Source organism: Tinamus guttatus, unplaced genomic scaffold (genome assembly GCF_059628265.1).
Source record: "Tinamus guttatus ecotype Peru unplaced genomic scaffold, ASM5962826v1 Tinamus_guttatus_pri_ptg000004l, whole genome shotgun sequence".
NCBI classification, from domain to species: Eukaryota; Metazoa; Chordata; class Aves; order Tinamiformes; family Tinamidae; genus Tinamus; species Tinamus guttatus.
Genome location: NW_028288538.1, coordinates 17,381,819 through 17,397,445, shown reverse-complemented (window position 1 = coordinate 17,397,445; position 15,627 = coordinate 17,381,819). Strand labels below are relative to the sequence as shown.

The window sequence follows — 15,627 nt, the reverse complement described above, 5'->3', positions numbered from 1 at the left end:
TGGTGGGTGTAAGTCCGATAGCCAGAAGGGATTTCCATTGCTGGGAATTGGTGAGTTTACACATAATGGCCACGTAGCTAATGAGTCGTTCTGCCAGATTGTGCTCCACATGGGCTGTACGTGGGGAAGGTCGGGCCTCGGTGCTGCTCTTCGGGAGCACGGGGCTCTGGAGCTTGTGGGAAGCAGGACAAAATGTTGGGTGCTGGGTTGTTCCCATCCGTGCTGGAGCGGCTTCAGAGTGGATGTTGTTGTGGGGCATAGAGGGCTATGGAGCTTTATGAGCCCTCTTGCATGGGGCAGGGTGTCCTCACATTCTTTGCATCAGATCTTTGCTGTGTCAAGTCTGCTGAAGAGCGTTTGTACTGTTTGCTCTACCAAGTAATCCTGTAGACTTAATGAAATGTCACATCAACAAAACATAAATTCACCCATCTACTGCAGGTTGATACTTGGTATAAGTTTATCAGCGTTTTTGACAGCTTTGTTAGCTGCTTTTAAATACATAGAGACAAACAGACTGTATCTCTATTTTGTTTTTTAATTGTCATGTGTTGTATGACGAGGGTGCCCGCGGGGAGGTTTGTTCTCCAGCTGTTGCGTTTCCCTTGGATGGCCAAGGGTCCGAATCCGGGTTACGATGGGCTTCACCCGGCTCGCCTGGACTGAGCTGGGCCCAAGCACGTAATGCCAATGCAGTATTTGCAAAGCTTTCCATGGGAAATTATTGCACTTGAGTTTGTTCTGTAGTCTGAAAAAAAAACACTTTATTTCTGAGAATATTGATAGTAATGCTGTAATCCTTGTAGTATAAACATGTCATATATGTGTATATATATATAAAAAAGTAATTTAATGTGTAAAGAAAAACTTATTTGTAAAAACTGCTTGGTCAACTGAAATTATTAAGTTCAAGATATGAAATGAACTGGGTAGTTTTTCTGTTTCAGACAGCTGAATTGGAGTAGGCAATATCCATCAGGAATGTGACTTCGTGGGTGACCTTGGTAGTTTTATCTGTAATGGCTTTGGCAACTTGTTTTCTCATGCAGTTTGTAGATGAGACCCATCTGTTGCATTTGGAAAGTTTCAGGACTGTCAGTGACTACAAGTGAAAACGGTTGGGAAGGGACGAAGAAGAGAGGAAGAGCAAAGACTTTTTTTTTTGGAAATAGTCTAGTTTCTATCTTGTCTGCTCTGTTGTGCCTGCAGTTTTACATGTGTGCGCAATGCCAGCTCCTGCCAGCTTGCAGTGTTGCGACTCGTGCAGGAAATATGTTTCACTGGTGACATTTTTAAAATAACTGAAATAAGAAAAATATGGTCTCTATAACTTGATTTATAAAGACCTTATATTTCAATATGTATCTTTACAGAATGCCATCAAATACCAAATTATATATTTACAGGGTTACTTTTACATTTCATAAACTTTCTCAACTATAGATAATTTCCCTCTGGGAAAGGGGTGCAGTATGTCTTCTAATTTTAAAAATAACATACTCTTCAATTTTGGTGAATATATGTAAATATCTCTGGAGCAAAGTAACAGGAGTATTTCGACTTTGCTGCATAGCTGAGCAGTTGCCATACAGGAATATATGGGGGAAATTATAGTGATGATGATGACTAAAATGTTCAGCTCCTGTTTCCATGTTTTGTGGCCGTATTCGCAGTGTGTTACAACTAACTGCTCCTTGTGGGACGGGACTGAAGGCTGAGCAATATTTTATTTACAGTGTGCTTGATCTCAGTCGTGCATCCTTCTAAAGGATGGGATGAGTTACCACATATGAGAAATGATGGCATAAAGCTGATACCAAGTGACCGTCACAGCTTGTGATAGAAAATATTTACTTAAAAAAATAATAAAGGGTTTTAGGAAGAAGTGAATAGAACTGTTGCTTAAATAAAAACATGCAGAGCAAGAGGCAAGTTTCCTTTCTGGGCACCGTCCCGCTTGCCATGCTGCTGTTGACATCCACTTTGAGCAGCTGCTTTTCTGGCATGTGAACCTGTCCGAGCCATGGCTCTGCAAGGAGGAACTCTCCAAATTAATTATTTGAAAGGCTGGATGCACCATGCTTGAGTGTGGCTAAGTGGGTTTTCAAATCTTTGTGTTTTTGTTGTTTTTCCACACATAATTAGTAGCAGCTTAATAAAGAATTGAAGTAATTATTCTTGCATTGTTTCTAAACGCAGTATAGATCATGCTGTAATGCTTTACAAAAAGTGAAAATCTTTTTCCAGGAAATTTCACGAAGATTTATTTTGTTTTTAACAGGCTTGTAAATTTTATTGAATCATTGAAAGAACCGGAGAAAGAATATTCAGCTTGTTTTCTGGAAAATATTGTCTGTAAATTTTTTAACACTTGACCTTTTACTTCAGATTTTAAGAATACTGCAAAGGGGAAGGAATAACTTCTGATCGTGTCACTAATCACTTCTAACAACAAATGGTGCTGATAAGCAGTGGCACATTTATCTTCTAGAGAATGTGCTCGGGGTTCTGTAAGAGCCCAAGTAGCTGTAGTTGCTGTATTGGAAATATAGTAAATATACTCTAATAACTGTTGTTAAAGTAATCTTTTCTCATAATGTGTGATAAGAACCTTGTACACTCACTTTTCTTGTGCAGAAAATTCTCTTCATGCTAAAAGTGGATTATTTCACAATTAAAGCTTTTCCTCTGTGGGCAGCCAAGGTTTTAGCCAGGTTTTTCTTAAATGCTGATTTGTTAAGTGAGAGGAAAAGGAGGGCTCCCGTCAGTAAGTTACCATGTTGTAAGTGGTGAATACTTTTGATGTATTCAAACTCAAATTAATAGAAGTCAAGTTTTTGATGAGTTAGAAGGAAAGCCACACTAATGCAATAGTTGCCTAGGAATACATGTAATTTCTTGGTTTTAGAAATACATGTTTTCATCCTGAGTTACATACTTTTCACCTTTTCTTAGGTCAGTTTTTTCTATCTCATTTTTCAGCAATTCAGCTTTTAAGAAGGCATCACTCGTTGCCCTAAATTAACAAGATAATAGCATATTTTCAAGTCACCATATTGTGTTCTGCTACCCTTGCTTTCCCCAGGTCTTACAGGGTATTTCACTCCAAGTTTTTGCTGTTATCTAGTAGTTCTCTCAGATCTACTTACTTGTATTATCTGTCTCGAGTATATTTTCTCCACCTTTTTTTAAATATTTACCACTGTTGCTTCCTGCCAAGATTATCTGTAATCTTAGTCACATACAGTGCAATTAAATATTATTGCAATTTTTTTATAGGAGCACCTGTCACTAAAAAAATACATTGTGGACATTGTGGTTGAGAGCTCTGTTCCTGTGGAATCATCAAAAGATGGAGAAGAGAAGCAAAAAACTAAAAAGAAAGCCAAAAAGCTAAAAGCACGGATGAACTCCAGGTAGTACAAGCTTTATTTATTTATTTATTTATTTCCCTAAACTTTACCTTTTGTCCTTTAGTATGAGTGAAATAGAAGGCAGAAAAAAATAAGTTATTTGCTTTGGGAATGTCTTGAAAATAACACTGATGAGCCTAATTTATGGCCACTTTCTCTGATTGAGAAAGAAAACTGAGTATCGATCTGGAGCCCTTGGTTTCACCTGTTAAGAGCTTTTCTCATAATTGGACGCCAATGCCCTGCCAAAACTGTAGCCTCTTCTAGCATACAATAGCATGTTTAAAATTGTGTAAACCATGCCTATTTTTCTTTCTAGCCATTGATTTTTAAATGAAGTATCAAAGAAAATCAATAGTAATCAACAAATAGCAGTCAGCCTGCTGTAGTGTCAAATCCCTTGGCCAGATTTAATCATTTTTTGTTGCCTGTCACAACAAGAAGAAAGTTAAAAATATCTTAAAATGGAAAGTGAGTTGTCAGACCTGCAGTATGTCATTAGCGACATCTGCAAATCAGTGTGATATGCTACACATCATTATATCATGGACTGCAGTGGTGGTCTGTAGAGCCAAAGAGTCCCCAGCTGAGATTAACACTTCAAGCGAGTGTTATATCATGGGTTTGCATTTTTCTCTCAAAATACTTTTTAAAAGGGAAAGTTAATTGTCTTTTTTTTTTTTTTTTTTAAACCAAGGGAAGTTAAAGGTAAGATGAAGATATTTGGATTTTCAGAGATAGAATAGAAGTAGGATAGTTTATTAACTTTTAATGTTGTTAATGGCAAGTTAAAACTTTAAAAACACAGTGTTTTTATAACAAAATTTGTTTGTCCTCTTTGGATAAGCAAATCCAGTGTCTGGATGTCAAATTAGAAGGCACTGTTGCAAGGGGTAATGGATACAATTTGAAACACAGGCAGTTCCACCTCCATGTGAGGATGAACTTCTTTCCTGTGAGGGTGACGGAGCCCTGGCACAGGCTGCCCAGAGAGGCTGTGGAGTCTCCTTCTCTGGAGATCTTCCAAACCCGCCTGGATGCCACCCTGTGCCACGTGCTCTGGGTGTCCCTGCTGGAGCAGGGGGTTGGACTAGATGATCTCTGGAGGCCCCTTCCAACCTCAACCATTCTGTGATCCTGTGAATGAGAGCTATTTTCTTCCCAGCTCCTGATTTTTGGAGATGGAGACTTACAGATATTACCTGTTGATTTACTGCAGCTCTTGAATCCTGTTTTACATTCTTACGGTGCTTTCTGGTGAATTTAGTCAGAGGTTTGTCAGACCCAGGAGTACAAGCTCAAGTAACGGTTTGCGACTGGCACTCACAATTTAAAAAAAAAAAAAAAAAACTTTTTTGGTGTTGTGAATTCTCACATAGGAGTCTGACATCATCACAAATTATAAGTAAACCCCAGTCACAGTGGGGCATCATTTTAAAAATGCAGAATACTACGTACTGTGAAAGCCTCAGTATCTTAGAGGAGTTAAATGAGGGGGACTCATTAGAGGAGATGCAAATTCATTCATGCTTCTTTTTAATTTTAAAGATTGACTAAGCTCTTTTTATGAGGTTGCTCTCCTTGAAGATAATATGAGTTAACTGGACGATTTCACTGTAAACTTTCAAACGTTGGTATGAAAGACTTGCTAATAAAGATGTGACCAGTGCCAATATGAAGCAAAGGTTATTGCATGGAATTTTCACCAAAAAATATTAATAAGAAAAAGAAGGCCTTTTGGGAAATTAATTTCAGCTGTGCAAGTTTTTACTTTTGGAGTTGGTGTAATTGGCACTTTAATAAGGCATCACAGGATTGATGACAACTGCCTGGATGGTTCCTGTATTTAGAGTTCATTGCTGGTAGTATGGGTAGGTTTCTATATTCAGAAAATGGAAAAGGATTATCTTAAGCTAAGTGGTTAAAACAAATAAAGCAATAAGCTGACAATTACAATATAAGATGGTAAATTAATAATGTAGTTCATGTCTTCTACGTTTCTGTGCAAGGATCCAGACATTATTACCATCAGTTGGATGGGAGTTATTGCTCAAAATCAACTCTAAATCCTAGGTGGGATGTATAGATTAAGTCCCTAATATTTAATTTATTGAGGGTGGTTTGAAGGTGAAGAACACTTGATGTCCATATTTCATCTAGTTTCACAAGTGCTTATAGCAGATTTATCTATAAACCAGGATTTTGCACATATTTGCAACTGTTACCTTTAGAATAAGAAACTGTTGTAACAAAGCCTCCTGTAGCTTGAAAGACTTGAAATTATGCATTCACTTTGGTTCCTAGGCAGCTATTGCTTTTTAGAACTAGAAGAAATAAGGAATTGGATTAAAATAGGTTCCTCTTGCTCTCCCGAGTTTCTGTATCTTAAATCACAATCCCCAGATGAAAGCAATGAAGGGCAAAGGTGCAAGAGGGGAGAAATTGTGATCAGTGGGTTATTAGATATGTCGAGAGTTTTTGTTAGTCTTATTAACAATATTTATGACCCTAAGCCATTAAACTGGTGCTATCGTAGGAACTGATATATAGTGGGGTAAATTATCTCGGGGCAACATGTGTGTGCTGCTCTCAGAAGGATGCACAGTGCCAGCATGGCAAACCAAGGGCTGATGGAGCTAACCTCAGCAGCAGAGCAGTCACCAGCTAGAATGTATACGCAGTTGACATACACTTTGCAGTGTATTTTTTTACACACTGCAGTCATGCGCCTTTAGTAATAAATATTTTCGGTGATTATTCATGTTTGACTTTTCTGTGCAAAACTCAAAGCTAAATTGTGTTGTTTTTGGCTAAGAGACAGGAAGGAAGGCAAAAGGTTAATAAAGGAATCTCACCTTCATGTTTTATACTAAATTCAGTTGTGATTAATAGCTTTATTAATGATCCACAAATCAGAGCTAGTCATAATGTAACAATATTTGCGTATGGCTTGAGTTGTTTAGGTTAAGCAAGCTGAGGGGAAATTTGAGTAATTCTGGAAGAGTTAGTCCACTTAGGTTAACAGAAAAAAATATAAAGAAATGTGCAGTGTGTGTAACTTGGAGAAAATAAGGAACTGTATGTGGAACTTGTCGCCAAGAACCTTGATGAAATAGAAAAATTTCTCTCCTGAAGGGAAATTGAGAAGACTAGTATCACTTTAAAAAGAGACAAATGAGATGAGGCCTCTTAGAAAATGAAATCAAGGCATGGGAATTAAATTTTTACAGAAATGTTTGGTTACAGTCTAGTGATGCGACACATTCCCCCTGGAAGCCATTATCAGAGTCTTAGATGGATTTGAGAAAACAGATGGACATTTGTAATGTTGGCAAGAATGTCAAATGACAGCGGTTAATGCTCAGAATACCTTGGAAGAGAATATGAAGCCACATTTTTCTGGGTGAAAATTATTTTGGGGTAGACTTTTGTCTTGAGAACCTTTTGACACCCTCCTTTGGAGTTTGTCGTGGGGCTGGCTGATGGGGACAGATCACCTGTCTAATCACAGATTCAGTCCAGCCAACTGGGCTGCCTTCAGATGTGCTTGCCAAAAGTTTGAAAATCTCTTCTGAGCACTGGGCGGGATTTCCCACTCACAAGTGATGGTGCTGCCCGTTCCCCTGTGAGGAGAACTTGAGGCAACCAGGACAGCAGGTCGCCCTTCAGTCCCTCAAGATCCATGTTATGCCTGTGCAGTCCTCATTTCAGAATAAAAAGTGAACATAAGGGCATTTTTAATGGATCAAAAGCAAATGTGTTTTTTTTTTTCTGCCTTTTGAATAGTTCTTCATCACATGGATCTGTCTCTGAGAATTTAATTCTTATGTATCGTTGTAGTGTCTGTTGTATTTGTTCTTGTGTATGCGTGTGTGTGTTGTTACAGTAGGGTAGGGGTTTACCACTGTGAATCCCGCTTGGGTTGATGTTTGGTTGATGGTTTGGTAATAGTTTTCACCTGGGGACTCAGGTTAGCCAGAGACAAAGACCCCATGGGCAGGGAAGTGTCATCTCCTCTCCCCCCCTTTGGCATACAGCCGGCGAGAATAAAACTCTTTAAGAATCTGACCAGGTTTGTGTTCCCATGTCCTGCTTGCATTCCCACAGTACAAGAGCCATTCATGGAAGTAGTTACTTCTGCTTTTGTTTCCGTTGTGCACCTAACGTGGTTCATAATGTTACAGTACAGTCATTAGATTCATTTAAAAGTGAACACCAAATTACTAATTTTAACTATATCTTATGCCCCCATGTCTTAATTACTAGAATTTTCATCTGATGAAGTAATTATAGTAAGAAGAGATTGGTTACTGCAGTTCTTTTCCTGTTGTATATGTCACTTGTAACATTCACTAGCTTTTTGAAAATCAACTTACATCCACCATTTGTGTACTGCTGTTACTCTGAAAGTAGTAATATTCACCATGAGTCATCACTGGCCAATAGTTATGATAAAGCAGAATTGCACATTGCTATGAAATAGAAAAAAAATCAATGTTTAGGATCATCTTGCTGATACTGCATACTGTATGCTAGTCAATAATGATGAATATTTTCTCCTCCAGGGCAAAGGAGTATGAAAGCTTGATGGAAGCAAAAAATGCCACCTCTGATTCTCCATACAAAGCAAAGTAAGCATTTTACTTTATATATTTTAGGTATCCACTACTATTTTTTTTTAACTTCCGATTCAATATTGGCATACTGTCACCATGGATTATAGATCATTCCTAACACAAAAGGAAAGACCTTATAAATGACCCTTTTTCTGAAGCCACTTTGTATCTTAAACCACGTAAGATACACTAGTAAAGATAATATGTTCATCCCTTTCTTACTTTGAAGCAGGGAGGAAAACCCTATCGTATCTTCCCATACAATCTGATGATCTCAGAATTCATGGAAGTGTTAACTATATGTGAGCTTGGTATTCTTAGCAGTTAAAAATGCAAATCCTGTGTTAAAATCCTTTGGAAGGAAAAACAGAACCAAGAATGGGAGATCTGCATCTCAGTATTGTATACACTTGCAGTTCATCTCAGAAGGGATATACTTGAACTGTAAAAGCTTATGCGAGGGTAGCAAAAGGTATCAGTAATAACTTCTGTTTGAGTGACTAAGTAAACTAGGTGTTCCCCTTCTAGCAAAAATGTGGGAAGAGTGGATGTTAGCGGTCTAGAAGGTTCTAAGTGGCATGAGTAAGCGGAGTGCTGTTCGATTGTTTGCCCTCCTCCGTACCAGCATGAGGGAGCAGGAAATGAAGATGGATCCAAGCTCAAAAGAAACCAAAGATGATGATTTTTTTCTGCAGAGTTTGCAGTTAGGTTTATGGAACTCATTGCCAAAAGTCATACAGATGTTGAAAGTTAATTTGGATTCAATGACGTTTACTGAGTTTTAGAAAACTACATTCAACTCAAGAAATTCTTAAGCTGAAAATGGGAACAAGAAAGGTATTAGTGAAGATGGGTGTGTAGGTTTGTGGTGTTTCATAGTTTTCCTGAGGCTTCCATTTGCTGTTTGCTAGATGAGGTTTGGGGGCAGACAGGACGTCATTGTTACAGCTCTGCTCAAGAAGTCTGTTTCAGATCAGTCAAGGTGCTGTTGTATTGTTGTATCTCTACGGTTTCGATCAAATACCTTCCTCCGGAAACTGTAACAACTTTTCAAGTTGGGGATGTTGGTCTTCAGATTTAAGTAATAACCCATACCAGATCCTGTATATTTTGCGGTTGCTTTTATTGCTTGTAAATTGCTGATATACTTGAAAGGAAGTTTTTTTTTCTTTTTTTTTCTTTTAGAATTTACTGTTATTTCAGAGGTTCAGAACATTATTATTAGGCTTCTGTGGCTGCATATTTAATTAGCCTGTAAGCCATGCCTTTCAGCAGTATGTTCAGTCTTTTCAATAGAATTTCAAGACCTGCTGCTGAATTTCAGTATGTGTTTTAAAATAATAAAAATGCATCACTAAGTTTTGACATGGGAAAATGAAACATCTCCACCAGATGGCATTCCTACATAAACACACTGAGGAAAGAGGTTTTAGTGTTGGCTTCATTTCTTAATAATCAACAATTTAAAAAATTAATTTCATGGCAAAGTAAGATTTGTAGTGTCTGTGTGTTGCTTTTCTTTACTACCAGATATTACCACTACTACTAATAATAAAGTCTAATTGTCAGCAAGTAGAAATGTGGGGTGTTTAACTCTGCCATACTGTTAGGCTGTTTCCCCTTTAGTTTCTTTCTGACTTCTGATCTGATGAACGATCCGCCTTCCTGTGGTCAGCTCTGAGCTGCAGTGCAGCAGAGACTTGAAAGGGTTTTTTTCAAAATATTTTTGTAATATTGTGAGTGCTGAATTTACAATTTTAATTTCTGTGTAGTTGATGAAATGCTAGCATACTTTCGTCAGAATTTTCTGCTTTATCCGCTGTTATTTCTCTCTGTTCCTGGCTGTGTTCCTGCAGACAAGTTCAGCACTGCCCTTTGCTTTCCTGCGCTTCCCCAATGCCTGAATGCAGTAGGTCGTACAACATGGCGGGGTTGGAATAACTTTAAGGATCGTTTTTATTGCCTGATTTTGCCATCTTTTAATTTTTTCCTCTTCATTGTATCAGTGATTAACTTTGTTATTTTGGAACCAGTGACACAATTCTTATAATTTTGCCTAAAATAAGGAGGTTGGAGGTTTTATTACAAGCAAGGACTCAAACTGCATATTGCACTCGGAGCACCCCTGCACGTGCAGCCCTGGTAATTTGTTGCAGTATTCTGCAGCTTCCATGCATGGAGGATAGTTAGGCTATTGCCTTTTAGCCAGAACACAGTGTACTGTGCTCCGAGCTGCTATGAACTGCTCCAGTACCTGGCCGAGAGAGCGCAAATCCCTGCCAGTGCGAGGAGCGGCGCGCGCTGGGCAGCTCTGCAGTTACTGAGGAAGGTCACGTCACCGAGCGCATGGGGCAAAAACGGCCCCCGAGTGTCAAACACTGTACAGAAATGTGACAGGCTTTTGTCTGTCCTTTTTTTAATCAGATTTTTCTTTCTGCAGAGAGGGGAGAAAAGGGGCCAGAATACGGGTTCTTAGGGTCTGAATAAATACCTGTGCTTCCTGTTTATTCCAAAGGAAGCCTTGAGGTATTCAAATTTAGACAGAAGAATACTTATGAATAAAGAAAAACTTTTTCTGAGGCAGTGGAACATAAAAGTGAAGAGAAAACTTTAAAATACGAACATGTAAAATATGGAGTGACTTATTTAATGGAAGCAAATGCATTTTAGAACAGAATCATTGTATATAATTGTTTCGTGGGTGTTCTTGCTTATGCCTCATTTTTTGCCTGTACCTTCCCCATCATGTCTTTACAAACAAGTAAAACTATTTATGGAATGCAGTGTCTTATCTGATTTTACTTTACTCATATTGTCAGTTGTTACAGAAGAAAGGCAGAACCCAAAATTAGGCTTTGGCAGGTAAAAGGGCTTTTAGATCACCTTTAAGATTAAGGCACCTTAATATCAGGAAAACCACTGCCTTCCTGTTGCAGCGCATAGGTTGTTTCAGTAGTTCTTGTTAGTTTGACTTACAGTTTTTTTTTGTTTGTTTTTTTTTTGTTTGTTTGTTTTTGCCTCAAAGTGTTGGTTCATGTGCTTTCTAAACATTGCATTGGATGGCATTAATTTTAATAAGCAGACAGGCTTTATCCTGCTGTGTTAGACACAGATACCTTTTTTACTTCCAGGGTCCTGAATGTGATTCCTGAGTGGGCTTGTAAAGGCCTCCAAGTAGTTCTTTGCTAGAAACAGAAAATTAGAGGAGAATCGGAACTTGCAAATACTGCTTTATTTGTTAGGTATTTTCCCTGTGAACTATTTCCTACAGCCACAGGGACTTCCAAGGCAAACAACCACCGTCGCTGTTGATGGGGAATAGCCCGTGTGTCGCTCCTGGGATTCTTTGCTCATCATTAAGGGACCCGTCACTGGTGGTGCTTATGTCATCTTAGGAGCGCCTGCAGGCTCCTGCTGCATTTGTAGGATTAATTTGTATTCCCGAGGGACTGAGCCGAATGGCATTATTTAGTGTCTAGTCTATTAAATTAGCCTATCAAAATGTGTGTAGGTGATAACTGCAGGCTGTCTGCAACACTCTGGTGTCCAAACAGAGCAGATTTAAAGGGAAGGAAAAAGTTTCACAAAGTATGTATGTTATTTACATTTAATTAGTATCTTTTAGTCCCAAGTTTCTGTGTTACAGCATTAAAGCAATCTACAGGAATAAAGTGTAATTATCATCCTCAAATACAAGTAAGGAAAGTAAAGGATGATTGTGCCTAAAGGGAGTTACAAGATTGGAGGAAATGAGAAGGAATATTTTTTCACTTGCCTTTTTTTCACTTCCTTTTTTTTTTTATACCAGATAAGAGGATACTTCAAATAGTGTGGAAGTCAGGACCGCTCTTATCCTGAAGAATGCAATAAAAACAAGAAAATTTGGAAGTTAAAAATAATTTCCTGTAAGAGCCTCCTGGAGAAGAGGCAGGAATGTAGTATGAAGGTCCGAAGTTAAATGCCCTTAACAAAACAATTTGTTCTTGCTTTCCTTGTGGTGTGTCAGTGCAGTCACAAGACAAATGTGCCTTGCAGGTTTTCTTGGTTAAATAGACTAGGTTCTGATTAGACCAATTATATTACACCAAAATATTGATTACTGGAAAGAATCAGATGATTGGTGGAGCTGGAAATGCTTGTGCATGATTTATTTTTCAAATACTTGTGTGAAATGGTAAACTGCTGGAAATAGCCATGCTTTCATTGCAGGTTTCATTTTCAGTGAATTTCTTACAGCAATCCAAACCCACCGAGGTAGTAATGTAGGTAGAAAACTTTCCTGGTGCTTTCAGTTACCTTCCCTTCCCAAGACAAGAGTCTCTGGGTAGCGTAGCGGTTCTCGTTGCCCTCGGGGCGCTGTGAGCGGATGCAGAGCGCGGCGCCGCGCGGGCAGGCCGCGCTGCCACGGCAGCTGCAGGGTGTTCGCAGGGTTGTGCCAGATCCTCGGGCCGGGGCCCGGCAGGGCCTCCCGGAGACGCTCCGGCTCCTCGGCAGGGGAAGAACCGGGGCAGCGTGCGGGGCCGCGGGCACCGGCGCGTTGCAGCCGGCCACCCTGGCACGCACACCCGGCTCTGCCCGGCGCGTTCACCCTCCTGTGCCTTCCCGTACGGCTAAGGAAACACGAATTTGAATGGGGAAAATATATCCATGCTGCTGTTCTAGGGCATTTTTTCTGCAGATGAAACATGGCCTATATATACTGGTGGTGATTTTTCTTTAGCCTATAAAATATATTAGAACTGATGAAGACATTTAGCCTGTGCAAAAAGAAACCCTTAATTTGTACAAGAATTTGTTTCAGTGTATTTATCTACTGTATCATCCTTTAATATGAGTAGCACTTTGCACTGCAAAAAAGTCATAGTATATTTTTATTTGCTGAACTTACTCTTTATTAAATTTTACATTACACTAACACCTTGAGACCAGTCAGCCCCTTGTGTGTTTAAATATATTTTTTTCTACATTCAGAATTATCTGTTTGTAGATAGTACTAAAATTGAATTAAGGGGATGTAAATAACTAGATTAAAAAGGCTGGAACAAACTTTCCTATTTATTTAGCCCAGTAAATTTCTAGATTATTTGTAGTTGCTTGTAAGGGATAGTACAAATGGAAGGAATGCAAAGTTTGTGGCAGAAGGAGGATTGAATGGCTTTGAAATGGTCTCAACACTATTTCCACATAATCTTTGGAGCAAGCCTTGCTCGTGAGCTGCATTAATCTGCAATATGTGCAGAGCGTGTAACATCGGCCTTCCAGGTCTCCTCACATAAGCGATAAATTCTGTATCCACACAGAAGTCATCTTGCATAGATTTCTAGTCCTTGAAACAGTCATAAAGAAGATGATTCTTCTCCCTCCACGATGCTGCCAAGAAGTCAGTTTAAAGAGTATTAAATTAAAATAATTTCTCCAAGATTCAGGCAGTTGGTGGGAGAAGGGAGTTTTTATTTCCCTTCTCTTCCCAATGTGAGCATGCAGCACACGAGACTTCTTTGGCAGAAGACCAAGGTACACAGTGGGATAGGAGGAAGTGAGAAGTAATTCTTTCATCTGGCGGAACTGAAAATTTTATTCCCCGTGTTTCTTATGGCACAATGTTAAAAATACTCCTGTGAAGTGTGTCTTTTGGTAAAAGAGTCTAGAAATATTTATGAAAGCAATGGAAAGCAGGAAGTTTCTCCTGGAGGGTTAGTGCTGGAGGATGGAAGCCGAACACACCGTTCATCTCCTCTTGCTGCCACATCTCCCTGCTCGTGGCGTTCTTGCTTTGAGCTGACGTCGAGGGGAGTCACAGGTTTGGTTTGCCTTGGGGTCAGTCGCAGCCCGCATGTTTTCAGGGAGTTAAATGTACCATATGTTTTTTTGAATTTTGCTGGCATTAGATTGACTGTAGCCACAAAGCCTAAATCCACAAAGCCACTGATGTACAAACATTCTAAAATTATATCATTTATAATTTCATAATTTATATAATTTAGCATCTCAAGGTACTTTTCAGTCTATCCAGGCAATCACAGGCCTGTAAGTCTGATCTCTATAGGAAGTGTTAGAAATTGAAAGAAGATATACTTTAAAATATGCGTTTATGATACATAATTCAGCTTGTTTATCAAAGGTAAATTGTGCTGATCCAATGTAAGGGCTTTGTAGGGTATGGCTATGGTTTTACAGACAAAAATAACATAGTAGAATTTGCTTATGTGGGCTTCAGTAGAGTATCTGAGACTGCTGGCTGCGAAGGCTGGTGAAGCTGGCGAAGGTGCCGATGAGTCGTGGATCGCAGGGCGGAAGAGTGGATTAGCCCCAGTGTGCATATGTAAAATGGAAATGAATCCCAACCCGCATGTGACTACATCTTTTCATATCCGCATTTTTGCTTCATTACTGACCTGCATTAATAAAATGCCCTTTTGGAGGTAGTCCGCAAAGTCACTACTTTTCCTTTATTCAAAATAACTCTAAAGAGCCATTTCTTCTATGATACCTATAAGAAAATAGCCAAGCGGTCTGCAGTTCTGTTTCCCTTATTCATCTTAGGAGTGAGCTGCTCAGCTGAGTGGAGGGCAGGATTGAAGAAAAGGACTTTTACACTAATTTTCATGATTATTTTATTCACGTTCATGTTAACAGAGTTTCATATTCATTGCAAAGAGGAAATTTTGTTTGAATTGCAAGTGTTTTCTGCTTTAACTGTTCCCTTTGTTTGTTTGTTTACTATTGAAGGTTACAGCGATTGGTAAAAGATCTTCAAAAGCACCTTCAAATGCAAGATAGCTGCTCATTGCCGAACAACAAGGTTTGTGCTCTGGACAGGACTTTAGGGGAGATCTCTCGTATTCTGGAAAAAGAGGTATTGTGACTCTTACTATTATAATACATGATTAACCTGTAAACTATATTGCCTTCAGATACTGTCAGTTTGAATTTGAGAATGTTTTAAGCATCTGTGTAAGTGAATACAATAGGAGAAGCTTTCAGATTTCAGAGGATATGCAAAAGGAGGTCTCCTCTTAAAGGAGGTTAAACTTCCCAAATGGACAAGCTCTTCTGTAACTCTTTATGTTCCAGCTATGTAAATCAACACATTTGGTGATGCTTTTTAGATACAGGCCATCTAATAAAATGCAGGATCTGTTAATATGTATGGTAGTTCCTATACTTAGAGATGTTCATGCCTCAGGATTTAATTTTTTTATGGTTCCATGTATAAAAATTATTTTATAAAGAAGCATATATACATATATATATATATATAAAATGTTAGGAGGACTAGGAGGTTTAAAAATAGTGTTTATTCACTCTTTTTTCAATAAAACTTGAATTTCACAGAGAATCTTTCCTGACCCTGAAGCCAAATTTACACCTTTCTTCAGCAGATATGTTCAGGATTCTTGCCATGAACTTGATGCATATGTAGAATGATGCAAAAGGATGTAGACCTGGATTGCTTTGCAGTTGTATTCATTAATATTTTAGAAGGCTGAGCTTAAGTAAATTTTCAGTGGCAAATTTTGAATCCAAATGATTTTTATAAGAGAAAGTTTTAAAAATGGATGCAAGCTTGCAAGTTTCTGCAATGATTGTCATGAATC

General features: G+C 38.7%; 1 protein-coding gene across 1 annotated transcript in view; it reads left to right on the top strand.

Annotated features, from left to right (window-relative positions):
• Window positions 1-15,627, top strand: part of SCAPER (S-phase cyclin A associated protein in the ER) — a 129,650-nt gene that overhangs the window by 48,645 nt on the left and 65,378 nt on the right. The window contains exons 21-23 of the mRNA XM_088520634.1: window positions 3,280-3,416; window positions 7,979-8,044; window positions 14,759-14,885. Coding sequence (XP_088376760.1) covers window positions 3,280-3,416; window positions 7,979-8,044; window positions 14,759-14,885 — 330 coding nt within the window. The remainder of the gene's footprint in view (window positions 1-3,279; window positions 3,417-7,978; window positions 8,045-14,758; window positions 14,886-15,627) is intronic.